This window comes from Numida meleagris, chromosome 12, assembly GCF_002078875.1.
Source record: "Numida meleagris isolate 19003 breed g44 Domestic line chromosome 12, NumMel1.0, whole genome shotgun sequence".
Lineage (NCBI taxonomy): Eukaryota > Metazoa > Chordata > Aves > Galliformes > Numididae > Numida > Numida meleagris.
This window is the reverse complement of record NC_034420.1, coordinates 12,438,445-12,462,796: the sequence shown is the minus strand read 5'-3', so window position 1 is coordinate 12,462,796 and position 24,352 is coordinate 12,438,445. Positions and strand designations below refer to the sequence as shown.

The 24,352-nt window shown below is 47.1% G+C and overlaps 1 protein-coding gene across 1 annotated transcript in view; it reads right to left on the bottom strand.

Moving 5' to 3' along the window:
* FAT2 (FAT atypical cadherin 2) overlaps positions 1–24,352 on the bottom strand; it is a 40,203-nt gene that overhangs the window by 10,459 nt on the left and 5,392 nt on the right. The window contains exons 2-15 of the mRNA XM_021410365.1: positions 23,964–24,278; positions 18,853–18,914; positions 17,696–18,007; positions 16,869–17,079; positions 14,827–14,966; positions 13,776–14,054; positions 13,133–13,343; positions 8,088–12,140; positions 5,558–5,754; positions 3,919–4,072; positions 3,561–3,794; positions 2,477–2,866; positions 983–1,197; positions 492–629 (exon numbers count right to left, since the gene is read on the bottom strand). Coding sequence (XP_021266040.1) covers positions 492–629; positions 983–1,197; positions 2,477–2,866; positions 3,561–3,794; positions 3,919–4,072; positions 5,558–5,754; positions 8,088–12,140; positions 13,133–13,343; positions 13,776–14,054; positions 14,827–14,966; positions 16,869–17,079; positions 17,696–18,007; positions 18,853–18,914; positions 23,964–24,278 — 6,911 coding nt within the window. The remainder of the gene's footprint in view (positions 1–491; positions 630–982; positions 1,198–2,476; positions 2,867–3,560; positions 3,795–3,918; positions 4,073–5,557; positions 5,755–8,087; positions 12,141–13,132; positions 13,344–13,775; positions 14,055–14,826; positions 14,967–16,868; positions 17,080–17,695; positions 18,008–18,852; positions 18,915–23,963; positions 24,279–24,352) is intronic.

Below are 24,352 nucleotides of genomic sequence, written 5' to 3'. Positions count from 1 at the left end.
TAAAGCACGTTGCTGGAGAAAATCAGCCTCACAGCTGCTGCAGAGAAGGGAAACAACTTGCCAAATATGAATGAGACCCAAGCGGGACAAACATCTGTCAGCAGCGGTTTGAACTGCTACTGCTTTAGAACGAGATTATCCAGATGGCCAGCTCCTGCCCATGCCTCTTTTCTATCTGCCTGGATGCAGAGAAGCACAAACCAACCATGCTGCTTTCCAGTTTGGGGCCAGCTCTCCCCCAACCAGCTTAGAGCATGAGTAGAGCAGACCACAGCACAGAGTTGTGACCACTGAAGCCTATTCTGTCTCCTCTAAAGCCCAACTTCTCTATAGAAGTATCTGTGGGTCTAGAAAACAAATGGCTTGCCTTCTGCTTACAGTATTACCAGTAGATCATTCAGAAAACAGCAGGCAGCTGAATGTAACCTGCTCCCTCCATCTTTTGCAGCACAGCTGTTTCAGCTTTCTCATTCCCGTTTCCTTGAACTCACCTCCTCCCTGTCCAGATGCTTGGCAATGCTGATCTGTCCACTTTTGGGTTGGATGGCAAAATGTCCCAGCGGGTTCCCTTCCACAATTGAATATGTGATCTGATTATTCATTGCTCCATCCAAGTCATCAGCTGACACCTGTTAGAAGGAAAAACACATAGGACTCCTGGTCCAAAGAGCCTTGTTGTGGAGGAATCCCCAGGAACAGGACCTCATTTTCTTTCACGGGTATTGGTTTGAGCTTGCTTTAAATGAGGAGGAGGAAGGAAGGTGGTTTACACCAGTGTAATTCACTGTCATCCCTGCTGATGGGCTGTCAGGAATTCTGGCAATCATCCTTTTTGAAGTCATGCCTCAATCTTAGGTGCCAAATGACACAAACCCACTGCAACAGCTGTGCCCAAGGAAGAAAAGAGTGCAGAGGGAGGGTAAATAACGCATAGCACAAGTAAGAAAATGAGGTATAAATGTGGTTTAGTTCATAATCGTACCGTGAGGATGATTTCTCCAACTGCAGCATCCTCCCGGATATCAGCAAAGTAAGGGTCTTGGATGAACTCTGGTGCGTGGTCATTAATGTCAGTTATGTTGATCACCACCATGGTGACGTCGCTGAGAGAAGCTGAGCCCTTCCTTGTGCCCTCAATGGATAAGTAGTACTCATGACTTGCTTCAAAGTCCAAGCTCCCATTTATGTATAAGGCACCTGCAAGGGCAGATGGACAGAAAAGGGCATGAGATATTTTAAATGTCTTTTAAAATATGCATACCAGTGGGAAGATTGATGTGGAAAAAATAGCAAGAGCCTTGAGGACAGAGAAACTGAGGAAAACATTGTGAATGGGGATGGTACAGACAGAAGCAGGAGGCCATTGAGGTGCAGCCAATGCTTGTTCCAGGGATATAGCACTGGCCTTGAGATAACAGCTCTTATCAGATGCTGTGCAAATACAGCAGTGCTATATTTGGCAAGAAAGCCTGCCTCAACTCCTGCTTGTGGTTGATAGACCTGTAGTAGCTACACTCATTGAGTGCTACCTAATAAAGCTGTTAGTCTGGGCTGCAGGTTCCTTCTGACATCAGGATGGGGAGACTTTTTAAATGAAATCATCTTCTCCCATATCTGGAAGTGGAGCTTTTCTTCCCATCCTCTTCTCCACCTGCTCCTCTTTCTCACAGACCCATCTCAGATCCCAGACATGTAACAGGAATCTTTCCATTAATTTCAGCAAGATTTGGATCACACCCTAGGTGACTTAGCTGACAAAATTTAGGGTAGAAGCGAAGGCTGTATTCCCTGCCCCCATACTGTACACTGTATAGGAGTGGAAGAGATCTGTGGCCAAGACTGACTGCTTGGAAACAGAAGGGGAAGCTGTTTTAGGAAATGAAGCATTTGAACATCCTCCATTCTCCTCAGCCCTTTCCTCCAACATACACATGCACATATGTGAAGAGGTTCAGGTTGGATATTAGGAACAATTTCTTCTCAGAAGGAGTGGTGCTGCAATAGCACAGGCTGCACGGGGAGGTGGGGGGGTCACCATCCCTGGGGCTGTTTGAGAACCGTGGAGAAGTGGCACTGAGGGACTGGGCATGGTGGGATGGGCTGGGGTTGGATTTGGCGATCTTAGTGATCTTTTCCAACCTTTACGATTCTGTGATTCTATAAATAATAGGCAGTGTTAAACAGAGGCTGGGAAAAGGGGAAAGAGAAAAAGATGTGAGAACAGCAGAGAGAGAGGGATGGAAATGAAAGATGGTAAGAAAAGATTGAGGTGAAATGACCACACAAGGGGAAAAGAAGGGAAGGAAAAAATGAAAAGGTTTAAGGATCAGGAAAGTGGGTAAAGGTGACAAAGGCAGTAAAAGAGCAAGTAGCTGAAGTCAGAGGAGAGAAGAGCAGAATTGCAAACCAAAAGAACCAGAGGATAGACATTGATGTGGGTTCACCCTGGACCAACTTGGCCACGAGACCATCTTACCTGTGTTTGAGTTGAGCTGAAATTTGCCGTGGTCATTGCCATTCACAATTTCGTACTTGATCTCTGTGTTTTCTGTGTTATCTCTTGTCAAGGCTGACAAGTTGAGGACCTCCGTACCCACAGCCACGTCTTCCTTCACCATGGCCACATACTCAGGGGCCAGGAAGACAGGCAGATATTCATTTAGATCCACAACGGAGACGGTGACAGTGCCAAGAGCAGAGAGGGGCTGCGGGGTGCCCTGGTCGGTGGCACAGACTGTCAGCTCAAAGGCCGAGTGCTGAGAGTCCTTCAGGGGCTTTTCCAGACGGATCACCCCCGTGGTTTCCTCAATTGAAAAGTGTCCATTGGCAGAGTCAGAGAGGGAATAGACCACCTCAGCATTGAGACCTGGAAGGGTAAGGGACAGCCTGCATAAATTTGTGGTTAGGAATGCTGCTGGTTTTAGTTCTTTTATCCAGAAGGACTATATATGCCTAAGTGAGCTAAAATTTCTAGGGAAACTGAGGATTGTGTGAACATCATCTTCAAATGTGCCCCTGTCCACCCACATCCCCATGTTCTTAAATCAACACCTTTCTTGGGAGCCTTATGTCTATATCTGAGAATCTTTTGTCCTCCAGAGGACTTCTCCACCCATTTTGGGTGGGCCAGATGTTGGACTTGATGATTCTTATGGGTCTATTCCAACTCAGGATATTCTTTTATTCTGTGATATTATCTACTCTCTCCAGACACCCAGCTCCTTTTTTCCTTAATATGCCCATTTTGTCTCCATCTTTCATATGATATCTGTCCAGTTTGGAGCTGTGTGTCTCAGTTTGTGCTGTGCATCACCTTTACAGTTTCTGAGCTTTTCCTTGAATTCTGTGCATGTTTCTACAGATATTGCACTTCCTACAGCATCACAAAGGTGCTGATGCCAGCCTGCTAGTCAAGAACATGTCAGTGACGAGATCCAGGCAGGTTCTTGCCAAGATTCACTCATCTATGCCCATTGCTGCAGCCCATCCCTAGCTTTTAAAGGTTTCTATTCAGGATGAAAGACGGACTTTGCTAAAATGTAGGTCTCACCCTGACTCACCTTCATCAAGGTCCCTGGCGGCAACCACAGCGATGGGTGTCTTTGTAGTGGTGTTGTCAAAAACGGCGACGGCGCAGTGGCTGGGGAAGAATCTCGGTGCGTTGTCATTGGTGTCCTCTACGGTCAGCGTTATGTCTGCCTGGCACGAGCGGCCGCCGCCGTCGGTAGCTTTGGCAACCAGGTGGTAGGTGGGCTTCTGCTCCCGGTCGAGAGGAGAGGAGGTGGTCAGTTCCCCTGTGGGATAGAATGGGAAGTGGTCTCATGTCTAGCAACTGCAAACCCGACTGCATTGAGCCTCCCGCAGTGTAATGAGCCCCAAGTGTGGAAAGGAGAAAAGCTTTGCAGGTCCCAGTCTCACCAGTGTGGGGGCCCAGGCGGAACTCCTCCGCACCGGGGCCGTGCAGGCTGTACGTGATCTGGGCGTTGCTGCCAACATCGGGGTCAGATGCTGATATTTTCAAAATGAAATGACCTGGCTGAGCATCTTCGGAGACTCTTCCAGTGTAGAATATCTGGCAAAGACAGAAGGTGTCATTGGCATCTGATCTGTCTCCAAAACATCTTTTTGCCATATGAGGAGGAATGGAATAGGAGAAGCATCATAGAGAAGGGTAAAACATGTGGTTTGTAGGAAAACACAAGGTGCCTAATGTCTTGGTGTTGTGAAAGATGATCACAACATCAGGGTATATGGGCCCAGACTGGAGGACAGGCCTGTTACATTTGGCACTCCTATGGCCCCAGCTGGAACAGCAGCCAACAGTGAAAACCACAGCTTGGGAATGATATAGACCTCTGGGAGAGAGGCTTGGAGATACAGAAAATATGACCCATGATTAAACTAACAAGTGCTATCTAGCCTTATGATATTAAAAAGAAATGTCAGCAATTGGTTTAATTATGGTAATCCATAGTAGGCTGTTGCATAGAGTAAAGCAGCAGCCCTGTTACCAGTACGATAGGATGAGAGGTAACTGCCTTAAGTTGTGTGAGGGGAGGTTCAGGTTGGATATTAGGGAAAATTTCATCCCAGAAGGAGTGGCTAGGCACTGGAATGTGCTGCCCACAGAGGTGGTGGAATCACCATCCCCAGAGGTGTTCAAGTACTGCGGAGATGTTGGACTGAGGGACGTGGTCAGTGGGCATGGTGGGGATGGGTTAATGTTTGGGCTTTGTGATCTTAGAGGTCTCTTCCAACCTCAGTGATTCTATGATTCAATTTTGGCACTTGGACTGACAGATGATGGAGTGAAGCTCAGGAGCAGACTATGAAGGGTGGCTGCAAACCTCCATCTCTACCTCTTTTAGTAGTAAAATGGACTTTGTTTGCAACCAGGTTCTCCCTGTGACACCTTTAAGTTCTTTTAAAGCCTAGATTTCTTTGTTAGCAAGTGCTACATAATAGATGCAGTTTCTTTTATCTTCCCTCTTACATCAAGCTATGCAGGCTGCTCTGGGGGCATTTCTGCACCTTCTGCTGGTCTCTGCTGGGACACATGGAGGTCAGTACTTTGCATCATGCCTTTGAGCGGAGGGCAGCCAGCTGCCAAGGTTTGGACTGGGACCAGTGAGCTCATTTCACCCAAGCCTCTGAATCTCCTCTGGGAAACAACCTCTTCTCTTCTTTCTCACCATGAGTAAAATCCATACCAGTGATCAGCTCTCTACAGTAACAGCTCTCCCGATGGGAATCTTTCAACTTAGCAGGATATAAAACTTGGTAATTTACATGCCCCTACCCAGGAGGCTTCCTAGCATTGTTTATCTCCAAAAATTATCCTTCATAATCCTTAGGTGTTCACTTACTGCTGGCAAACATGCTTGAAGGCTAAATTTAATGTTCTCACTTGACGTGCACCTTAATTAAAATTGCTAAGTATAATCAAAGCAACAGGATTGTGTGAGAAATGTCATGACAAGCCAAACCCCCTGAGCATGTGCTCGTTCTGCGTTTTCTTCCCCTCATGCCCCCTGACGTAGCAGGACAGCCCCCTTACCTGGCCGCATTCAGGGCTGTTGTCATTGATATCCAGAACAAAAATTTCCACTTCGGTGGTAGCCTGAAATTTCCCATCAGAAGCCATCACCTTGAGGAGGTATTTCTCTGTCTCTTCTCTGTCCAGAGGCTTCTTGGAAGAAATTGTCCATTCTCCCTCAATTTGGTCAACTGTGAACTGTCCTAGCACATCTCCTTCTAGAAGGGGCAAGAAGAAGAAAATAGACATTTACTGAGTGCTGCAAATTCAAACTGGTAAGAGCACTGGCACAGGTTGCCTAGAGAGGTGGTGGATGCCCCATCCCTGGAGACACCCACAGTCAGTCTGGAGGGGCTCTGAGCACCTGATGGAGCTGTGGGTGTCCCTGTTCATTGCAGGGAAGTCAGACCCTATGCCCTTTAAAGGTCCATTCCAAATCAAAAGATTCTATGATTGCAAGGGAGATACAGATGTGCCTACTGCTGGTCCCATAGGAGAGCTGGAAGACTTGCATTGGTGACACAGGAAGGACACTGGTATCATACCAGCCCCATGGGGAGTGCTTGGTCTACTGCACAGCTCAGAAATACCTTGTGCGTTTCTGCTGTTCACTGAATATTGTGCTGGGGAGATGAATGGGGCGGAAAGAGGAAACAATTCACAACTGCAAAGATGTCTTAGTAATGTTCTGCAGATACGCATATTCATTGCTGCAAAACCACATTGTCTCACTCTCCTAAAATGCGTCAGACTTTCTTGTTGTATGTTCCTAAAGGGATCTGAGAGTTGCAGACACGTTGGTTAGGCTTTATTGCTATATAACACATATAACCTTTAGATGCATTTAAATCTGGAGCTGCTTTTCACTCTGTAAGACCCAGTTGATGGGAGACACAGGTAAATTGAGACTGGGCAGGCTCTCCAGTCCACCAGATTCCCGTCTCTCCTGCTATTGTCATACAAATTGGATTTTGAAAGGTGCAGAACTGCCCCTGGCACATCCCTCTCTTCTAGCAAGGAGCTCATGTCCTCTGCCGAACCCAACCCAAGTCACTGGAGAGAGGAGAGAGCATATTAGGTAATGGGAGGCAATGCAGAGAGCTGGCTGCAGGGCTTGTTTGCATTGGGCTCTGAAGGGCTCACACAGCCAGGTAAATTAAATTGGTCTCTTTCTTCTTTCATGTACACTATGGAGATGTGGTGGTGAATCTGGAGGCTCAGTGAGACATCTGCTGGCCCTTCTGATGCTGCCGCACTGCAGCCCTTGCTGAGATTTAGCTCCTGTGTGCTTGAAATCAAGGTGCACGTGCACAGCGGGAAATGTGGCTCTGTGTTCACTCCTTGTTTCTTTTGCTATTGTGTTATGCTGCACTTGTATTTATACGGTTATGTGTAAAGTTTGACCTGAGCTCCGAAGTACAAAGCAGCAAGAATTTAAGGTATCCAGCACTGAGACAAGTGTGAATTCTCTCAGGTTTAAAACTACTGCCTTAAAAGTGGCAGAAACGGTAATACAGAATTGGATAGGCTATTGTCTCCCAAAGGCTTGCAAATAGCTCGGCATACCATAGACCAACCAATAGTGCCAGCATTCCTCCTTTGTTTCGAATGGTTGCTACAATAGATAACAGGCTACAACGTGAACTTGTTAAATGCTTTGACCCTGAAGGGTCTTCATTTGAGTTTGAACAAATATTTTAATTTGAAGTATCTGTTCCAGGACCCCTTTGGGGTCAAAAAGTACCGTAAAATCAAGCTGCTACTTGTGCAGATGCACAACATTCCAGCACGAGCTTTTGTTGGTTTACAGCAGTGGTTAATTTTAGTTGGCACTACTGATGTTGTGTAGAGTCATCTTCCGTGCTTTCTGTTAGCCAAAACTCTCCCAAAGATTGACATGATAGTCTCAAATATCCGCCAGTCTGCAGAGCGGGTAGCTGCAGTCTTATCTGATTTTTTGATAAGTTAGAGTCAAAGTGGCATCATAAGAAATACATTTAATACCAGAAAGTGATGTCCATACGTACACTTACTAAAACATAGAGACAGGCTACATATTTGTGTGATGTGTAAACTGACTGCACTGCTTGCAGGAAAAAAGTGCAGCGCCAAAGAAATTACATACAAATCTCAAAACCTTTGAGAGAAAACCTTCCTTCTGGCTTCTGTCCTTGCACTAGATATTACAGTTGCATAGTTATAATTATTTGGCTAGTTAAAAAAATTGTAAGCAAATACTTGTATAGTGCCGCCTATTTATTTGTTTATATTTCAAAAAAACGTGGAAGGTCCAGTGGAGGAGATTGCTATTTTTATGATAATTCCACTCAGCCAGATTTGGGAATGTCACTGAAATTAGTTTCTAATGTTTTGCACACACTTGGCTCAGTTAACTGATGAGTTAGGCTTCATCTCCTATTTCCAACAGGACTGTCAGAGTGAAGTTATTTCTATATCAGTGCTTTACAAGACAAGGTATCAAAGCCTCACTTTGACATGATACTGCAGTTATTCTTGCCCATTTAAAACACATAAAGTCAGGGAAACTCACCAGTTATGTAGCACGTGACCCGCCGATTCTGCTCAGAGATGTCTGCATCGATGGTACTCAGCGTGACAATGACCTGCCCTGGCTCGGCGTTCTCAATTACCGACCCTTTGTAGAAGTCTGAGGTGAACTGGGGAGCGTTATCGTTTTCATCAGAGACAGTGACTTCCACCAGGGTCTGGGAGGAGAGCTGGACTTTTCTGCCATGGTCAGTGGCCACCACATAGAAACGATAGGTCTCCTGAGTTTCACAGTCCAGCTCTTTCAGTGTGGTGATCCATCCGGTCTCTCCATCAATGGTGAAGAGTCCTCGGAGGTTGCCAGACTCTGCTTCTAAGCTGTAGGTCACCTGTCCATCACTTCCTGTGTCCTGGTCATTTGCTGTCACTTGAATGACTGTGGTTCCTGATGGCATGTTCTCCATGACAAAAGCTTTGTAAGGATCTGCCTCAAAAACAGGCTTGTTGTCATTGATGTCTTGCACTTGGATGTTCACGGAGACCAGGGAGACCAGCTCAGTCTCTTGATGTGAGCAGTGAGCCATGACATCAATCTGGTACCACTTGGTGGTCTCATGATCCATCGCCTTTTTGATTTTCAAAGCCCCAGTTTGTTCATCCAGGGTGAACACCTCATCCTTGTTACTTTCTGTAGTGGTTCCCTTCACCAAGCTATATATGATGGGATCCTCTGCAAAAGCTTTGACAGACCCTATTTCTGAACCTTCAGGAAGGTCCTCAGATGCTGAGAATGTATAAAGGGGCTCAGAAAATCTTGGCAATGTCACTTCCCTGGGGACAATCTGAAGATTCACTGGGACAAGGGAGTTCCAGTGAGGAGGTCTTCCATCTTCAGCTTTCACCTTGAAGTTAAAGGCTCTGTTTTCCAAACCAATAAGGCTCTCCTTGACCCTAACAACCCCGGTGGCAGCGTTGATCTCAACAATGTCTTCTGATACATCTTCCACGGAGTCAACGGAGTAAATGACGTCTGCATTTGCACCTTCATCAGCATCATAAGCCAGTACCTGAATGACGGGGGAGCCTTTGCTTACATTGGACTGGATGGACAGTGTGTATTCAGAGGCTTTGAACTGAGGAGGGTTGTCATTCTCATCTGTAAGGATTATTTTGACAGTACAGAACGCCACCTTCCCACCCCCATCCTTAGCCATGACCTTAATGGCAATGACTCTCTCTGTGGAATTTTCCCTGTCCAGTTTTTGCAGTGTGGTAATATGGCCTTTGTTATCTATGGAGAACTTCTCATCGGCAAGTTTATTGATGATGGTGTAGTCTATGGTGCCGTATGGGCCACCGTCTGGGTCAATGGCCAGCAGCTCAATCACTTTGGTACCTATCTCAGCATTTTCTGCCAGCTCTGCCTCGTACACATTCTGCTGAAAAGAAGGGCTGTATTTGTTGGCATTTGTGGTGTTGATATACACAGGCACAGTGCTCTTGAAAACTCCATCTGAAGCAGAAACTCGGAGACTGTAAGATGACTCCAAGTCCTTTTTGCAGCGGTTGAACATGGATATTATTCCAGATGTGCTGTTGATAGTGAAATGCCTGTGGTCATTGCCTGAGAGAATCACATACTCCAGTCGAGTGGTGTCTCCGCTGTCAGGGTCCAGGGCCTGGACTTTTATCACAATGTGCCCACAAGTCGCCATTTCGCTTACCTTGGCTTCATACTGAAGCTGGCTGAACTCAGGAGGATTGTCATTGATGTCTGTCACATCTACAATGACCAGGGCATCGCTGCTAAGTGGAGGCATCCCGTGGTCTGCAGCTCTCACTTTCATGCGAAACTGCTGAGTTTTTTCATAATCAAGTGCTTGAGCTGTTGTTATTTGCCCTGTGCTGGCATCAATATTAAAGAACTTGGTAGCATCTGAACCATCATCCAAGATCTGATAGGAGACCACTTTGTTTCTGCCTGAGTCTTTATCAGAAGCGAAGATCTGGACAACAGGGGTATGTGCTGGCATGCTCTCTGAGACAGACGCTGTGTAGATCATCTCAGAAAATACAGGTGGGTTGTCATTAATGTCTTCTACCTCCACCTCTACCCTGGCTTCTGAAAACGATCCTAGCGCCGTGTCTGTGGCCCTAACAGTGAACGAGTGCTTTGTCTCCAGCTCATAGTCCAGCTGCCCCGTGACAGTAAGGACACCAGTTTTGAAATCGGTGCTAAACAGTTTCAAGGAGTCTTCTTCCACTATGTTGTAGATGAGGCGCAAGCCTTCGGGGCTGCGGGCCTGGATGTGGAGGATGGATGTGTACGGCGGGATATTTTCAGGCACCTTTACCCGGTAATACAAGCTTTGGAACAGAGGGTTGGATTTGTTCCTCACACTGATCACAACCTCCTCTTCAGCAAGGAGCGGAGGCTCACCTTTGTCCTTAGCAATGACTCGGAGGCTGTATTTGTTTAAAGCATGATAGTCAAGAGGCTTCTTAAGTGAGATGTCTCCTAGGTAGGGGTCAATCCAAAAATACTTGTAGTCCTCTGCAAACGAGTAGGTAATGGCTGCGTTATTCCCTATGTCTTTGTCCGTTGCTGACACCTGAAAAAGTACATCACCTGGCTCCGTGCCGTCCTGCACTGAGGTGTAGTATGGCACGTTCTCAAACTGAGGTGGGTTGTCATTGACATCTTCTACATAAACTTTGACAGTGGCTTGGGACACTCTCGGTGGTTTCCTATTGTCCTTCACTTCCACAGCTACCTCGTGCACGTCTTGTACTTCACGGTCAAATTTCACACCCTTGGTCTGGAGTACTCCAGATGCCTGGATCATTTTAAATCTTTCCTTCCCATTCAAAAGTGAATAGAAGAGCGGTTCATTTAGCTGATATCCCTTGACCCCCAGAACAGTGAGAGTCTTCTCATCTGTAGAGTTCTCCATCACAGTTGCTGTGTATACATCTTGATCAAATTTTAAGCCACTACCTTGTGCTTGAGTTAAATTTAGTTTAACCAGAGAAGTACTCTTATATAAACCATCGTCAGCTCTGACCGTGAGTTCATGATGATTTCCCAAGCCAGTGGCATTAAGAATGGAGATGAGACCAGTGAGTGGATGAATGTAGAAAGCATTATCAAGGTTTCCTTCCACGATGCTGTAGGTCACCTCCGAATCAGCATCTTTTGCCTGCACTGACAAAAGCTCCATCCCTGGATGGGCTGGTAACAGGACAGAAAGCTCATAAGTGTCCTTGGCAAAGACTGGAGGTGAATCATTCACATCTTTAACATGGATTGTGACCTTGGCTGGCTTAGATGCAAATAAACTGGGATTTCCGCTGTCATGTGCGTGTACACTGAAGTGGAAAACTGGGGTGAGCTCATAGTCTATATCAGCACGACTGGTAAGCGTCCCTGTGCTGGCATCTACTGTAAAATATTTTAGTGCTTCCGGTTCCAAAATCTCATAGACCAGCAAAGCATTGGAGTCTTGATCAGCATCTGTTGCATGGGTCACCAGGGGAGCATTGCTTTCATCTAGAACCATGCTTTGTGGGGGAGCATTCTCCATGATCCAGCCGATAAAGGCGGGTTTAACAAAGATAGGCACGTTGTCGTTCTCATCTATGACATAGATAAGCACCACTGTATCCATAAATGCTCCAGCCATGTTGGTGCCACGAACTTTCAGCTGGTAAAAAGACACCTGCTCAAAATCTAAGCTCTTCTGAGTGGAAATAAGGCCTGACTGATAGTTCATGGAGAACACTCCATCTCCATTTCCATCTTTTATTTCGTAGCTGACTGGTGACAAGCTTGAGGCCAAAACCTGGATCAGAGGAGAGCCAACAGCAGCAGATTCACTGATCTCTGTGATGTATTCCGCTTCTGGAAATTTTGGAGGGGTCTGATCAGAGGGTCTAATGCGGACATGTACTGTAGCAGAATCTTTAAGCTGGGGGAACCCTTGATCTTCTGCCTTTACAATAAGAGTAAATCTCTCTTGCTTGGATGGGTCCAGTTTCTGTGCAACTGTAATAATACCAGAATGTGGGTCGATGCTAAAGAAACCTTCCCCATTACCTGCAAGAAGAGAAATGCAAAGTGAAGAATGCAAACACTCTCTTGCTCTTGGTTTTCTATACATCTTTTCTACAGGTGCTTCCAATTTCAGATCCAATTAACATCAGTATTATTTTAAAATTAGGAGACTACAATCTTCATTAATTTCTAAATAATTTTCGTTCTAAGAACAATGAATCCATTGAGATCTATGGGGTAACATTTAAATCAGTCAAACTGTAAATTAGAAGATAAATGCTCCTCTAATTTGAGCATATTTAGTGGTGGCAGAGTATGTGTTTGAAACTTCTGCCTTGTGTGCAGAACACGGTAGCACAGACTGTACTAGTCGCTTCAAGCCCTGTCATGCTTATAATTACCAATACTTCAGGAGCAATTAAATTCCTCAGGCCTTCATCTCAATTGCAGTGAGAAAGATGTAGCAAAGGATGGCTTGTCTCCTGCAAAGAATTTACCTGCTAAATAGGCAGTGTGGCCTATAGGTATTTAGATTTTAACCTTCTGAGTGAATGATAAAATACTTGCCCAACAAGGTTGTATGACCCACAGAGACCCACCAGCCTGGTAAAGCTGAGAGGGTGCTCCCCTTTCCTCAAGGATGTATTTCTTGGTTGAACTAGTGGAAGGGATAGTGGTGGTTGTGTAAAGGGAGTACTTTTCCCTAAGAAGGACAGTGATCCCTCACTCCATTCCCAAGGGTGGGAAGATCAGATCTTAAGTTGTTCTAACTTGTCTATTCATATTTTTCCTTAGAACGGTGACTCAACATTGTACTATCTTTCTGAGGAAGGATGCTAACATTTCATAATCTGGAAATTTCTTTCTAGCTCTAGTTTTTCTCTGGATAGGAAGGAAATCACAGTTTAGAAATAGGCAGCCTTTTACCACTCTTTGCAACAAGTAGCAAAAGCTGGGCGGCAGTTTGGTCACCAGCTGGAGGATGGAAATGCATGCATGCTCCTAGCCAAACCGCCTTGCTGCATGGCCCTCACCTGCCTGCAGAGAGTAGTGGATTTCAGCATTGGCTCCTTGGTCCTGATCAAGGGCTCTGACTTGTACAATCTCCGTGCCCACCGCTGCTGAGTCCAGTGCTTCTGCTTCATAATGGATGCTGCTGAACTGGGGGGGGTGAAGGTTGCAGTTCTCCACATGGATGATGACCCGAACAAAGTTCCTCTTGATGGGGACCTCCTGGTCCCGTACCTGGGTGACAGAGAAAGGGCAGGTAGGGTCACACTCTAGGAGCAGGCAGGCTTTCCAGGACAAGGCTTCCAGAATTTCATCAGGACTCTTACAAAGGATGACATGTTTCATTGCTATCTACCCTTTGGATGGGAATGAGCCTGCAAGTTTCAGAGCCAAAGCAAAGCCTTGGAGGAGAGTGCAAAGACTAACAAATATTCACTGTACATTCTTGTACAAGAACCTAGTAGCCCTCTGATGAAATTAGCCAGGTGATGCGCTCAGACATTGCTACCTAGATTTGTCCAGGATTTGGTAACGGTTAACTGCTTTCCTCTTCCCTGTCACTCTAGACAAATTCTGTTTGAAAGACTAGAATTAGCCTAAATTTCTTAAGCAACCAGTACATCCTGGTGAAGCTGGCAGATTCATCAGGGTTTGGCTAGGACTCACCATCACTGTTAGTGTGTGCTGGGTGTGCATCGGCTGGGAACTGAAGCCTTCTGCTGTTGTGAGGACCCCACTGCTAGGATCCAACTGGAAAAGTCTTGTGCTTTTGGGGTCCATGCTGCCATGGATGGTGTAGATGAGACCTTTGCCTTTGTCCTTGTCTGTTGCGCTGACTTGAAGGATCTCCCTCCCTGAAGGGGTATCTTCAGGAATCCTCACCTCATAATGGCTCTCCAGGAACTGGGGACGGTGCTGGTTGATGTCAATCACATGGATAAAGGCCTGTTGGAAAGACAGCTCAGTAAGGGAAACATAATCTTGAGTGCTACCTGATTTATGGAGCCATGCAAAACCTCAGCTCCTAATCCCTCTTGACTAGGGCTCTAAGCCCTGTAACTATCACAGCTCCTCCAGTACTTGGGCCATCCATCCATGAAGTCTCATACCCTGACTGTCCCCACCACCACACTGATACCCTGACTGCATCTGAGGAAGTCCCAACCACGTGTAATAGTTTGCTTCCTTTAACAAACCTGAACATGCCATGGGTGTTTTGCACAAGCAGGATTCTTGACATCTGCTAGTGGCCTTGAGTGCCAAAATAAACATGGGGATGAGATGCAAGGTGGCAGGGAATGCACAGCAGGGAAGGCAGGGCTTTGTTTGTTTATTTGGAAAAATGCTTGAAGATAGCCGAGATACCATCCATTAGCACTGCATTCACAGGAACAGTAGTGCTCCTCACTCATCATCCTCCACAAACCTTCACAGTGAATTTCCCACGATAAGCATCACTGATGGGTGACTCATGTTCTAGGCCTTTGTGTGTGTAGAGAGGGCTGGATTTTTGGCTGCTTTTTATATACAGAGAGAATGGTTGGTGAAAGATCAAGCTCTGAACACCCCTCCTGACAGTAGCTAAAGATGGGTGAATCTCAGCAACCACAGAAGCTTGTGCTTAGGGACGTGCTTGAAAGCAGTGAAGTCAGAAGAAAGATTCCCTTTGGCATATACTGACTCTACATGGGGTTTCTACTACAGCATAAAGCATTACCTGAGTTTTGATGGTAGTGGACCCATCAGTGACTTCTACTGTCAGGTTATAGCTTGACTTCTTCCTTGCATCAAGGGCTCTTGCAATGACCATACTACCTGTACTCTTCTCAATATCAAAATCCATGTCATCGTCACCACCTGGAATAAGAGAGAAATGAAAGAAGGGAAATGGTGGGACAGCTATGGCTGGATTTGTCTGGAGCAAGCTACGAGCACCTGCAGGGCAAACAGATTCCAGGAGCTGCCTGGAAATCTGAAGGATGAGGATCTCCCCTCCAGACAGCACATGCAAACCACACATCAAGCTCACACCCAGCCACAGAGAAATGTGGCATGCCAGGCAATGCACCTGGAATGGGGATGTGTAGGCACTCACCCTAGGCATTCAGCTCGTCTGGGGGGCAGTGCCAGAGGCAAGGCTTCCTCCAAATCTAGTAAGTCAATGCTAAGTGTGATGGATGGATACAGGAGACAGGGAGCACATGGAGAAGCTGGACAAAGAGTTAGTAGGACATGATGACAAAGGAGTGTGACAAGAACAAGGGGATGTAGAGAAAATGAGGGGGAGGAGAGGAGAATGGATGTGTGGATGCACTCGATCTCCTGGCTAGATTTGCAAGAGGCCCATCTGAACACTGATTGATTTGCACAAAGCCTCCAGCTATGCACCATCATGGGCTTAGCATGGATCAGCAGCCTGCAGGGCTGACCCATGCTCCTGCTGGCCTCCAACTCAAGGTCACACCATGGCAATGTCAGCAGCGTTCTTCGTGGCCACAGCCAGAAGCCTGTGCTCTACCTCAACAGCCCAACTCTTGAACAGTTGGAGAGGCAGACGGTGCTTCCAGGGTGAGCAGAGCCATCCCAGATGGCCATGGAGTGCTGGAACCACAGGCCCAAGGAGCAGAAGCCATCCCTCATGCTGTTGCTGCTCAGCCCTGGCATGGCAGCCCCGTTCTCATGCTTCACTTGCTGATGGTCTTTCTCCGTCACACATGAAGCACCACTACATTGTTCTGGGACTTGGCTAAAGAGAATTAGTGCTCTGCAATTGTATCCTAACTCTCAGCTCCTCTGTTCTTGGCTACCAGATGCTCTGGATTCTGTTTTGTGCTCTTACCAGCTGGGGAAATCTTGGCTGACTGTTAAATTACATACCCTCCCTTGCGGGAAAAGTGCAGTGATTGCCAGCCATCTGGACCAGCAATTTCCTGCTGGGAAGAAGACAGAAGGAAGCAGAAAAGAGGAAAAGAGAGAGACCCGGGGATGTCTTTCCCTGACAGAAGAGAGGAGGGCTCCCTCTGTGTGGTGCCAAAGGGAAAGAGGAAGCCCAGAAAAGGAGAGACGAGAAAGATGCTGCTTGGTCAGTTTTTGCATGAGATTGAGCATGCAGGCAAGTGCCCAGCAGGTACGTGGTGGGATAACATTCAGAGGAAGACACCATTAGTGCTGTGAGCCCACGCAGACACTGCTAATGCCAGACAAGACTTGCACTCGTACACTGCCTCTTGTAGCATTGCATCTCTTGAAGCTTAATTGTATTTATACACCATTATCCCTGCCCTGACATTCTAACGGGGAAAGCTATTCACTCACCCAATTAAGGCTTTGTCTGACGAGGGCTGGCCCTGCAGGCGGTGTCAGGAAGAGGCTGTGCAAGGCAGATTAGGGCAACACTTCAAAACACCAAATTACAGGAGCACAATTGGCCCTCGTTCCTGGACAAGTTCTGCACACCCACTGCCTGAGACCTCGAGGTGACAGCCCATGTCCCCTCTGCTCTGTCATCCAGTGTCTCAGAGAGGAACAATGGCAAATCCCAGAATGTCATTATAAAAAGTGCGTTAGGTAATTGCACTTGGCAGCAGAGCCCTTGGACAGGCAGTGATCTATTGCTGACCTTTCGGTGTCTGAGAAAGCTTTCTCTGTAGCTCACCTACACCTAAAGCAAACAACTTCATTAGCTCAGGTATGTGAGCGTTGGAAGCCAAAGAGCCAGCACTCCAGATACCATGCTCCGCTTTAATTCCTGCGTCTCACCTGTGATATTAAACCACACTTGGCTGGGACCCATCTCGATGCTGATCACTCCCACCATATGGTTTACAGGATCCGTTTCCATGACAGCGAAGTTAAAGTGGGGCTCATCGAACGCCAGCGGCTCCGAGGAGGGTCCGGGCCGTGCCACCCAGCTGATGTGGAGCCGCACGTGGGAGGAGAGCGGGGGGCTGCCGCCGTCCGTCGCCTTGACCTGCCGGGAAATGCAAGGTGAGGGTCTTCCAACTCAAACAATTCTATGATTCCATGCTTTAGTGATGCACTGGATGAATCGGGGCTTGAAGGGTGTCCAAAACCCTGTGGAAAGCTGCTTCTCTCACCCACCCACCGGGAGCCTCGGGCTCTGTGTGTGCCCAAAATCCCACAGGACAAATCTTGTCCTAAGGGGCCACGTGTCCTAGGTGGAGCCATGCAACCCAAATTCCTCTTGGGTATCAAGCAAGTCTACCGGATCCACAGCAGAGAGATGGGTCACAGCCCTTGTTGTGAAGGCCCACAGGGTATGGTCAAGCTGCAAACCTGAAACTCAGAGACTGTTCAGGTTCACATCCACCTCTGGATGGGTCTGTGGATCACTGTGCCCATCACTGAGGATGCATTGGACAGTCCATTTTAAATTTCTCCTCCATTTTTAATAGCTTTTTATCTTCCACATTGCCTCTCTTGCCCTTTCTCCCATTTCTGTAGTCCACCCATATCTGACTTGACATCTCCCACGGCTGCATTTCACCCACCTCTTTCCTTCTTTTATCTTTCCTGTCTCAGCAGCCTTTCCTCTACACCCACTCTTTGTTTCCCTCTCCTCTCACCGTGAGTATGTTGTATTCAGAGGCAGGAAAAGCCTTCCTGGAGAGCACCATGCCGGTTGTGGGGTTGATGGTGAAGATCCCTTCCTCCTCCTCCTCGATGGTGTAGGTGACCTGGCTGTTCTGGCCCTGGTCACGGTCTGAAGCAATCAGCCTGTAGACTGGCAATGGCGTCTCTGAGGCTTCTCTCTCTGGGAGCTGCACCATGAAGAGCTTGTGGGGAAAACTGGGAGGGTTGTCATTGGCATCCAGGACTTGTATCACCACTCTGCTGGTGGACTTCAGGGCTGGGTCTCCATTGTCGGAAACAGCCACCTGCCAGCAAGCAAAGGGACAGAGCTGTTTGCTGTGACCTAGGACATGAGCAGCCAGCCTTTGTCCTGAAGGATAATGGATGTTGCCTACTACACTTCATCCTGAGGATAATGGGCTTTCCATGTGAATCTATCTTTGTACCTCAGAATTTTCAGAGGTGTTGCTCCTTTCTACAAAGCTAAATCTGGTAGCTGTAGCTTGCAGTGCCCAAGGACAGGGCAATGTGTCTTCAGGACTCCTGCTTGCAGCAGCTCAGGGCAGTGGGTCAGGCATTGGTCATTAGGAACTGCACACCTGAAAACACTTGTATTCCTTCGGCTGAGCTAGTTGTCACCTACCCTCTCTTTGCTGTGCCTGTGCATGCTCCCAGCATGTTGCACTGCAGAGAAGTTTTTATCCTCAACCACCTTGACAGACAGAAACACGTTAAGGTCCCCATAATGTGAATACACATATCTCAGAGCAGCTCGGGATGGAGGCAGGCATTGCAAAGCTGCAGAACAATCTCTGGTACAATGAGATAAATGAGGGTGGATTTATCTGGCTTGTTCTTTCTCTGGTAATTTATTATCCAACCTGCTAGAGGACAATTCCAGTCCTCTTCTTACATTCCCACAGCTTCCAGAACAGGCCTTTTGCTCCAGTCTTCAGCAAGGAAATAATAAACCCCGCAGTACTGCTGCAGCTGTCTCTTAGGGCAACGCACACCGTTTAATTAAGTTTCCCAGCAGTTGGGAGCTGATGGGATGAGATTCTTTCTCTGTGCTCCAACATGCAAGGAAAGTTCTTTGAGGACTTAATACACTTGTAAGTAAATAAAGCTAATTACAATCATCATTACCCACCTCTAGGATATGTTCAGCCTTGTATTCTCGATCCAGCTGCCGTGAAGTCGTAGAAATCAGACCTGCCAAGAAAGAAAGAGCCTTTGAGCTTCAAGACTCAGTGTCCAGGGAAAGCAAGGGCTGACCAGATCCCCATGTGTCCGCTGGGTTTGTTTCAGGTTCCTGTTGTGATCAGAGGCAGATCCCCCAAAGAGCAACTTGTCCCCTGCGAATCACTGGGTGGAGAAGCTGCCCTCTCCTCAGAGTGCAGAGACCATGGAGGATGGGGGACACCTCCCAGATCCCACACCTCCCAAATCCAACACCTCCCAGATCCCATAACGGCTGAGGGCTGTGGAGACCTTGTGGTGAGGCACTTGGTGAGAAAGGCTGCAGAACCGTGAAAACAAAACCTTTCTTATGCCTCTAAGTAAGAAACATTCTGCATGCGCTGGCAGAAGTTTGGCCTCTGAACGTGTCTCGACTCCTGTTTTCCCCGTGTTGAACCTTGCTCCTTGTAATTTACAGTGTTTTGACAAAACTTTCCCTTCTGTCTTGGGAAATACCCTCTCTTCTACCACTAGAAATTGAGTCTAAAAATAAGGTACATTGCTGAGAATAACGCTGGCACATAGTTTGAGCCTTGCCTGATAGATGGGGTGAATCCCCCAACACCTGCAAGATTTGAAGGGTTTCTAAAAAATGCATATTGGTTTAACTGCAGGGAATAGACTGGATGCAGAAGGGAAAAATATGGCCTTTATGAAATAGTTTAAACCAAAGTCATCATAATTGCCTCTTTTTGGTATAGGCTGAGTAGATGCTACTAAGGAAAGGATGGAGCTGAGGTCTGAGTTTCCATGTCTTGTTTGGGAATAGTCCTTACCATGTGCCTTTATTCCTCTCTTTTGTTGGACAGCAACTCTAGACCATTTTAACAACTACTTTACAGTACTCTTCTGGTCCAAAGCCAACAAGTTTTAATTAATAATGTTGTTTTCAGTTGTACTGGGGCTCTTTGGTATATTGCTGTCTAGGCATGATAGGCAGGAGAAAATTTCCAATGGCTGCAGGAAACACCAGGCAGCTGAAGGAGGAGAGCAGAGCAGCTGCTTGGAACAAGGCTGGCATTAACTGTTTCCACTCGTTCTCTTGGATTCCTTGTATTTGGCACCAGGCACTGCACTAAACATTTATTTGATGCCTTTACAATCATAAATCAACACTCTTTAATGCATTATGACAAGATGATTTGGAAGACTCTGGTTACACGTATGTCGTGGATTTTTTTTCCTCCCTAATCCTCCTATTGACATCTCAGCAGGTGAAGAAAACTCAGCAGTGGCCAGGGAGCACACTGGCTGAGGAGCTTTTGAATTCTTTGCTAGTGGGAGGTTGCAGGGCTCCGACAACAGCCAAATGCTTGACATGCATGGAAATATTCTCTTAGTGGGGGTCTAAACAGAGAATCGCAGCAGCTGTTCACTGAGATCTCTGATGCTTTGCTCTGTATTGTCAATGAACTGAAGAGGATGTGGAGTAAAGTCAGAAACTCAGCATCTTCACGGAATGATTCATAACTTTGGTCTAACAAGTCCATGGGGCATGTAGCTGGATACTAACAACAGAGACAACCAATACCCATGAGTACACTGTGGATACTTCCAGTTTATCCCATTGCAAAATTCAGTTGCAACAGACAAACACCGTATGTGCAGTTGGTTGCTGCATGCCGGCTGTTGGAGGTAACTTAAACCACTCTAAAGAGATTATTTGGATCTGCCTGGCCACACCCTGAAATTCTTCTGTGACCTCATGATAAAAATGAAAGGAACAAGCTCATAGCTGAGATTCTTACAACCGGAGAAGGATTGCGGTGATGGCAGATGAGCTGGGACTTAATGGTTGTCCTGAATGTCTGTAGAAGATGCTCCGATCTCCTGAGGAAACTGTCCCTCCCTTCTTTCTGCTGCCCCACACAATGGAAAGTACCCATTTAGTTTTTAATGAGAGCGTTTTGTGTACACGTGCATGTGTGTGTTATCATGCCTTTCCTGCACCTCTGGAAAACACCAGCCAGCCCGTCCAGCGGGATTTGGAGTGGAGATGGCTCATGGAGATGGCCCTGCAGGTTTCCTCTACAGGCTGTACAGAAGTGCTGAAGGTCCTGACTGCATTTAGCCAGCTACTTGAGCTCAGTGTTCACCTGAAGGCCCAGAAATGATCCCTTCTGTCACCTACCCAAGTCCTGCCCTTGCAGCCTATCTACACGCAGCAATGGGAAAGGTTTGTCTGTGATTCTCCCGCTCGCTGCCTTGAAAGGGGAGAGAGGAAGGCTGGTCGTGTTGGAACAGGAGCAGCAAAATTAACAGTGCGTTGTTGTCAGGGAATAAAGAAGAGTAATAACTTCTGCTGGCAAGAGCAGGGCTGGGGTGGAGGTTGCTAGCCCCCCACCCTGGCTGCAGGGAGGAAAATCTAAAATAGTTAAAATAGCCAGAATCAGGTTTCCAAGCAATTGAGCTTTCGCAAGAGCAGGAGAAGGGAAGAAGCCATTCCCCTGATATTCTCTTTCTCTTGTCCCACTGTTGTTTCCACTCCACCCTCTCCTCTCTCCTACCGCCTCCCCTCCTGTTCTGCCCCATACTCAGCTTGTGGCACATTGCCTGGGGAGCAGCAGTGCCACCATCCCTCAGACTCAAAGAGCTGTGTCTGGATGCTCTTCCATGCAGAGAAATGCAGGGAACAACAGGCATCTATGGGAAGTCTGTGGGCACTGACTCAGCCGGAGAACCACCAGAGTAGGTAGGAGCTGGCAATGAATAGGGCAAGGCAGAAGGATTCTCCGGACAGCCTTTCAGCAGGATGGATGGCTTCATCCTTACTCTTCCTGCCGCAGTCTCCTAGTTCCTCTCAGTCCTGTTTGGACTGGAACTTGCTTCACATCAGTAACTTTAACTCAACACAAAACAAGCTGAAAATTCTTCCAGCAGAAGTATCCCCCAAACCCAGCTCTCTCTCAATCTCTCTATCTCTCTATCTGTCTCCCATAAATACTGCTCTGCACCAGCTGCCAGCTTGGGCTGGAGAGATTCCATTGCCCATGGCAGAAAGCTTTCATCTCACTGCGCAGTTTTATTCCCTCTTCTCATTAGCCTTTCATTTATTTTCCCTCTTTTTTCTCCACCCTCTTGAGAGCTGAAAGAGCTTAGAGCTTTTCTGTGGTAGTTCGGGGCTGCTGGAGGAGCCAAGCTCTGCTGAGGGACCATCATTGTGGCATTCTTGTTTCCTTTTAAGGCCTCAAGAGGACAAGTCAAGGGGCTTTGCTGGGTTTGTGTCCACTGGTCAGCCCAATCCTGTCTTGAGAGACTGAATCAAACTCAGAACAAGCTGGCTCTAGGAGCAGAAATAAGTTACTTGCTGTAGGGTGGCACCATGCCCACAATAGCTGTCCAGGGCTATTCTGCAGGGTTAATCCGGGTGTAGACATGCCTGTTGTAAAAGTCAGTCTGATCCCTAATTCCTGTTAGTGCACACAATGAGAACAAGTTTCCTCCTCTCCCTCAGCCAAGGGGCTCCCACCAGCAGAGCCCTGCCTAGAGGCTGTGGGGGCTCACTGAGCTGACCCCTGGCCCCTGTGTGCCTGAGTATCGGCAAGATGGATCACACAGATCTCTTGCATCTCAAAAACCGAAACATGATTGGGTCTTTTAATGATGATTTCCTCTAGATAATAAGGGGAAGTATGCATTTATTGCATTTGAACAACAGAAGACGTGTCTTAACTAAATGAATGAAAATATCTCTTGGTTTCCAATAAACTGCCTGCAGCTCAGAGATTCAGACAAGCTGTGATATTTTTCCTGGCAGCAGTAGAAGATGACTTTCTTCCGATACTGTAAGCATGAGGATATATACCACTCAGCTTATGCCAACGTTTGCAGGTAATCATTTGTTCTTTTGCATAACACGCATGTAAGGAAAGGAGAACTGAATCCTCATCAGGCTTGGAAGCGGAACTTCAAATAACCTCACACTCAGGGTTTAAAGAAGAGACCTCCAGCAACTGGCCAGGAGATAAGATCATCTCACGAGCTTCTTACAGGACTGACAAACATATCACTCTTCACATGCAAATTATCTGACTGTAGAGAGAGATGGATAGGAGATGACTCACACCCGAAAGAGCTTTTTTTGTCTAAGATGGGAATTAAAGCATTGGCTTAGAGGTGAGGTATCTCATTAGTAAATGTTTGGATTTGGCCAGTGTTGCTTGTTTTAGCATAAAACACAGTGACCTTGGAGTCCAGCCCAGTAGGGCTGCACTCACACTGGAGTGAGCCGTCAGGTAATGTCACTACCTCAGCCTTTTTCTGTACATCCCGCTCCTTCCCCATCTGAGAGCAGGTTTCTCTCCCGCTGCAGTAGGTGAACTGCTTTTATCACCCGCAGGAGATCAAAGTCATGCAATTAATCTTCTCCCAAACCCAGGCTTTGTGCCCTACCTTCCCTCTCCTCCCAGGAGCTGATGGAGTGAAGGGCACGGAGCAGCCCTCCCTGCCAGACTGGCCCAATGTCAGTGCTCTGGGATAGTTTGAGGAAGCTGTTTACACTAAACATCGACGGGTTTTTGATGGTTCTGAGAGATCTGGTAATTAATCCCCAGATGAAAGATACAGTCTAGGAAGATGGCAGCAGAGGCTTGCTGTACTGACTGCACTAATGGTACCAGGGGATGGGTGGAACCTTTAAAGGTGATGGGATTAATTTTTATTAATCCTGCCTTGCTGGCTCTCAGGAGCAAATAGTCACCTCCAGTAGGGTGTTTCCTGGCTCAGGCTGTGCAATAGCCTGGTTGTTTATAAGGGGGAGGAACAAAAACAGCCCCTCAGTTCTATGAAGGCCTTTGAACACAACACATTTGCGCCACTCTAACATCCATCTGGGTGCAAATAGCAGCTTCCAGGTGGAGGGTTTCAATGGTCAGCCTCCACACAGGGTATTTGGAGACTGGGACTTTTGCTGCAGAAGGAAGGAGCGACAATGCAGCTGTGTGGGCTGTTTCTATTCAGCACATAGCATCTTATGGGCATTTGAAAGCCTCAAAAACCAGCGCTGAGTTGGGTCAGTCTTACCTGTCACAAGGTTGATGGTGAAGTGTCCTTGAGGATTTCCAGTTAGGATGTGAAAAGTCAGTTTTCCCTCTGAGCTAGAGTCTGGGTCTAAGGCATCGAGCTGAAGGACAGATGTGTTTGGTGGGGAATTCTCCATCACAGAGGCGTAATAAACAGGTCTGGACATCTGAGGTGGGTTGTCATTGGTATCGGTGACTTCAATATAAATTTCAGTTGCAGAAGACAGAGGAACTGTTCCCAGGTCAAGAGCTAGCACTGTCAGCCAGTAGTGAGATGTCCCTTCTCGGTCAAGCGGTCCAATGGTCCTGATGGTGCCTACAATGAAAGAGAGCGCTTGTGAGGGATCTAGGGAATTCAGACCACTTTGTTCTCAATGCTAGACTAGTCTG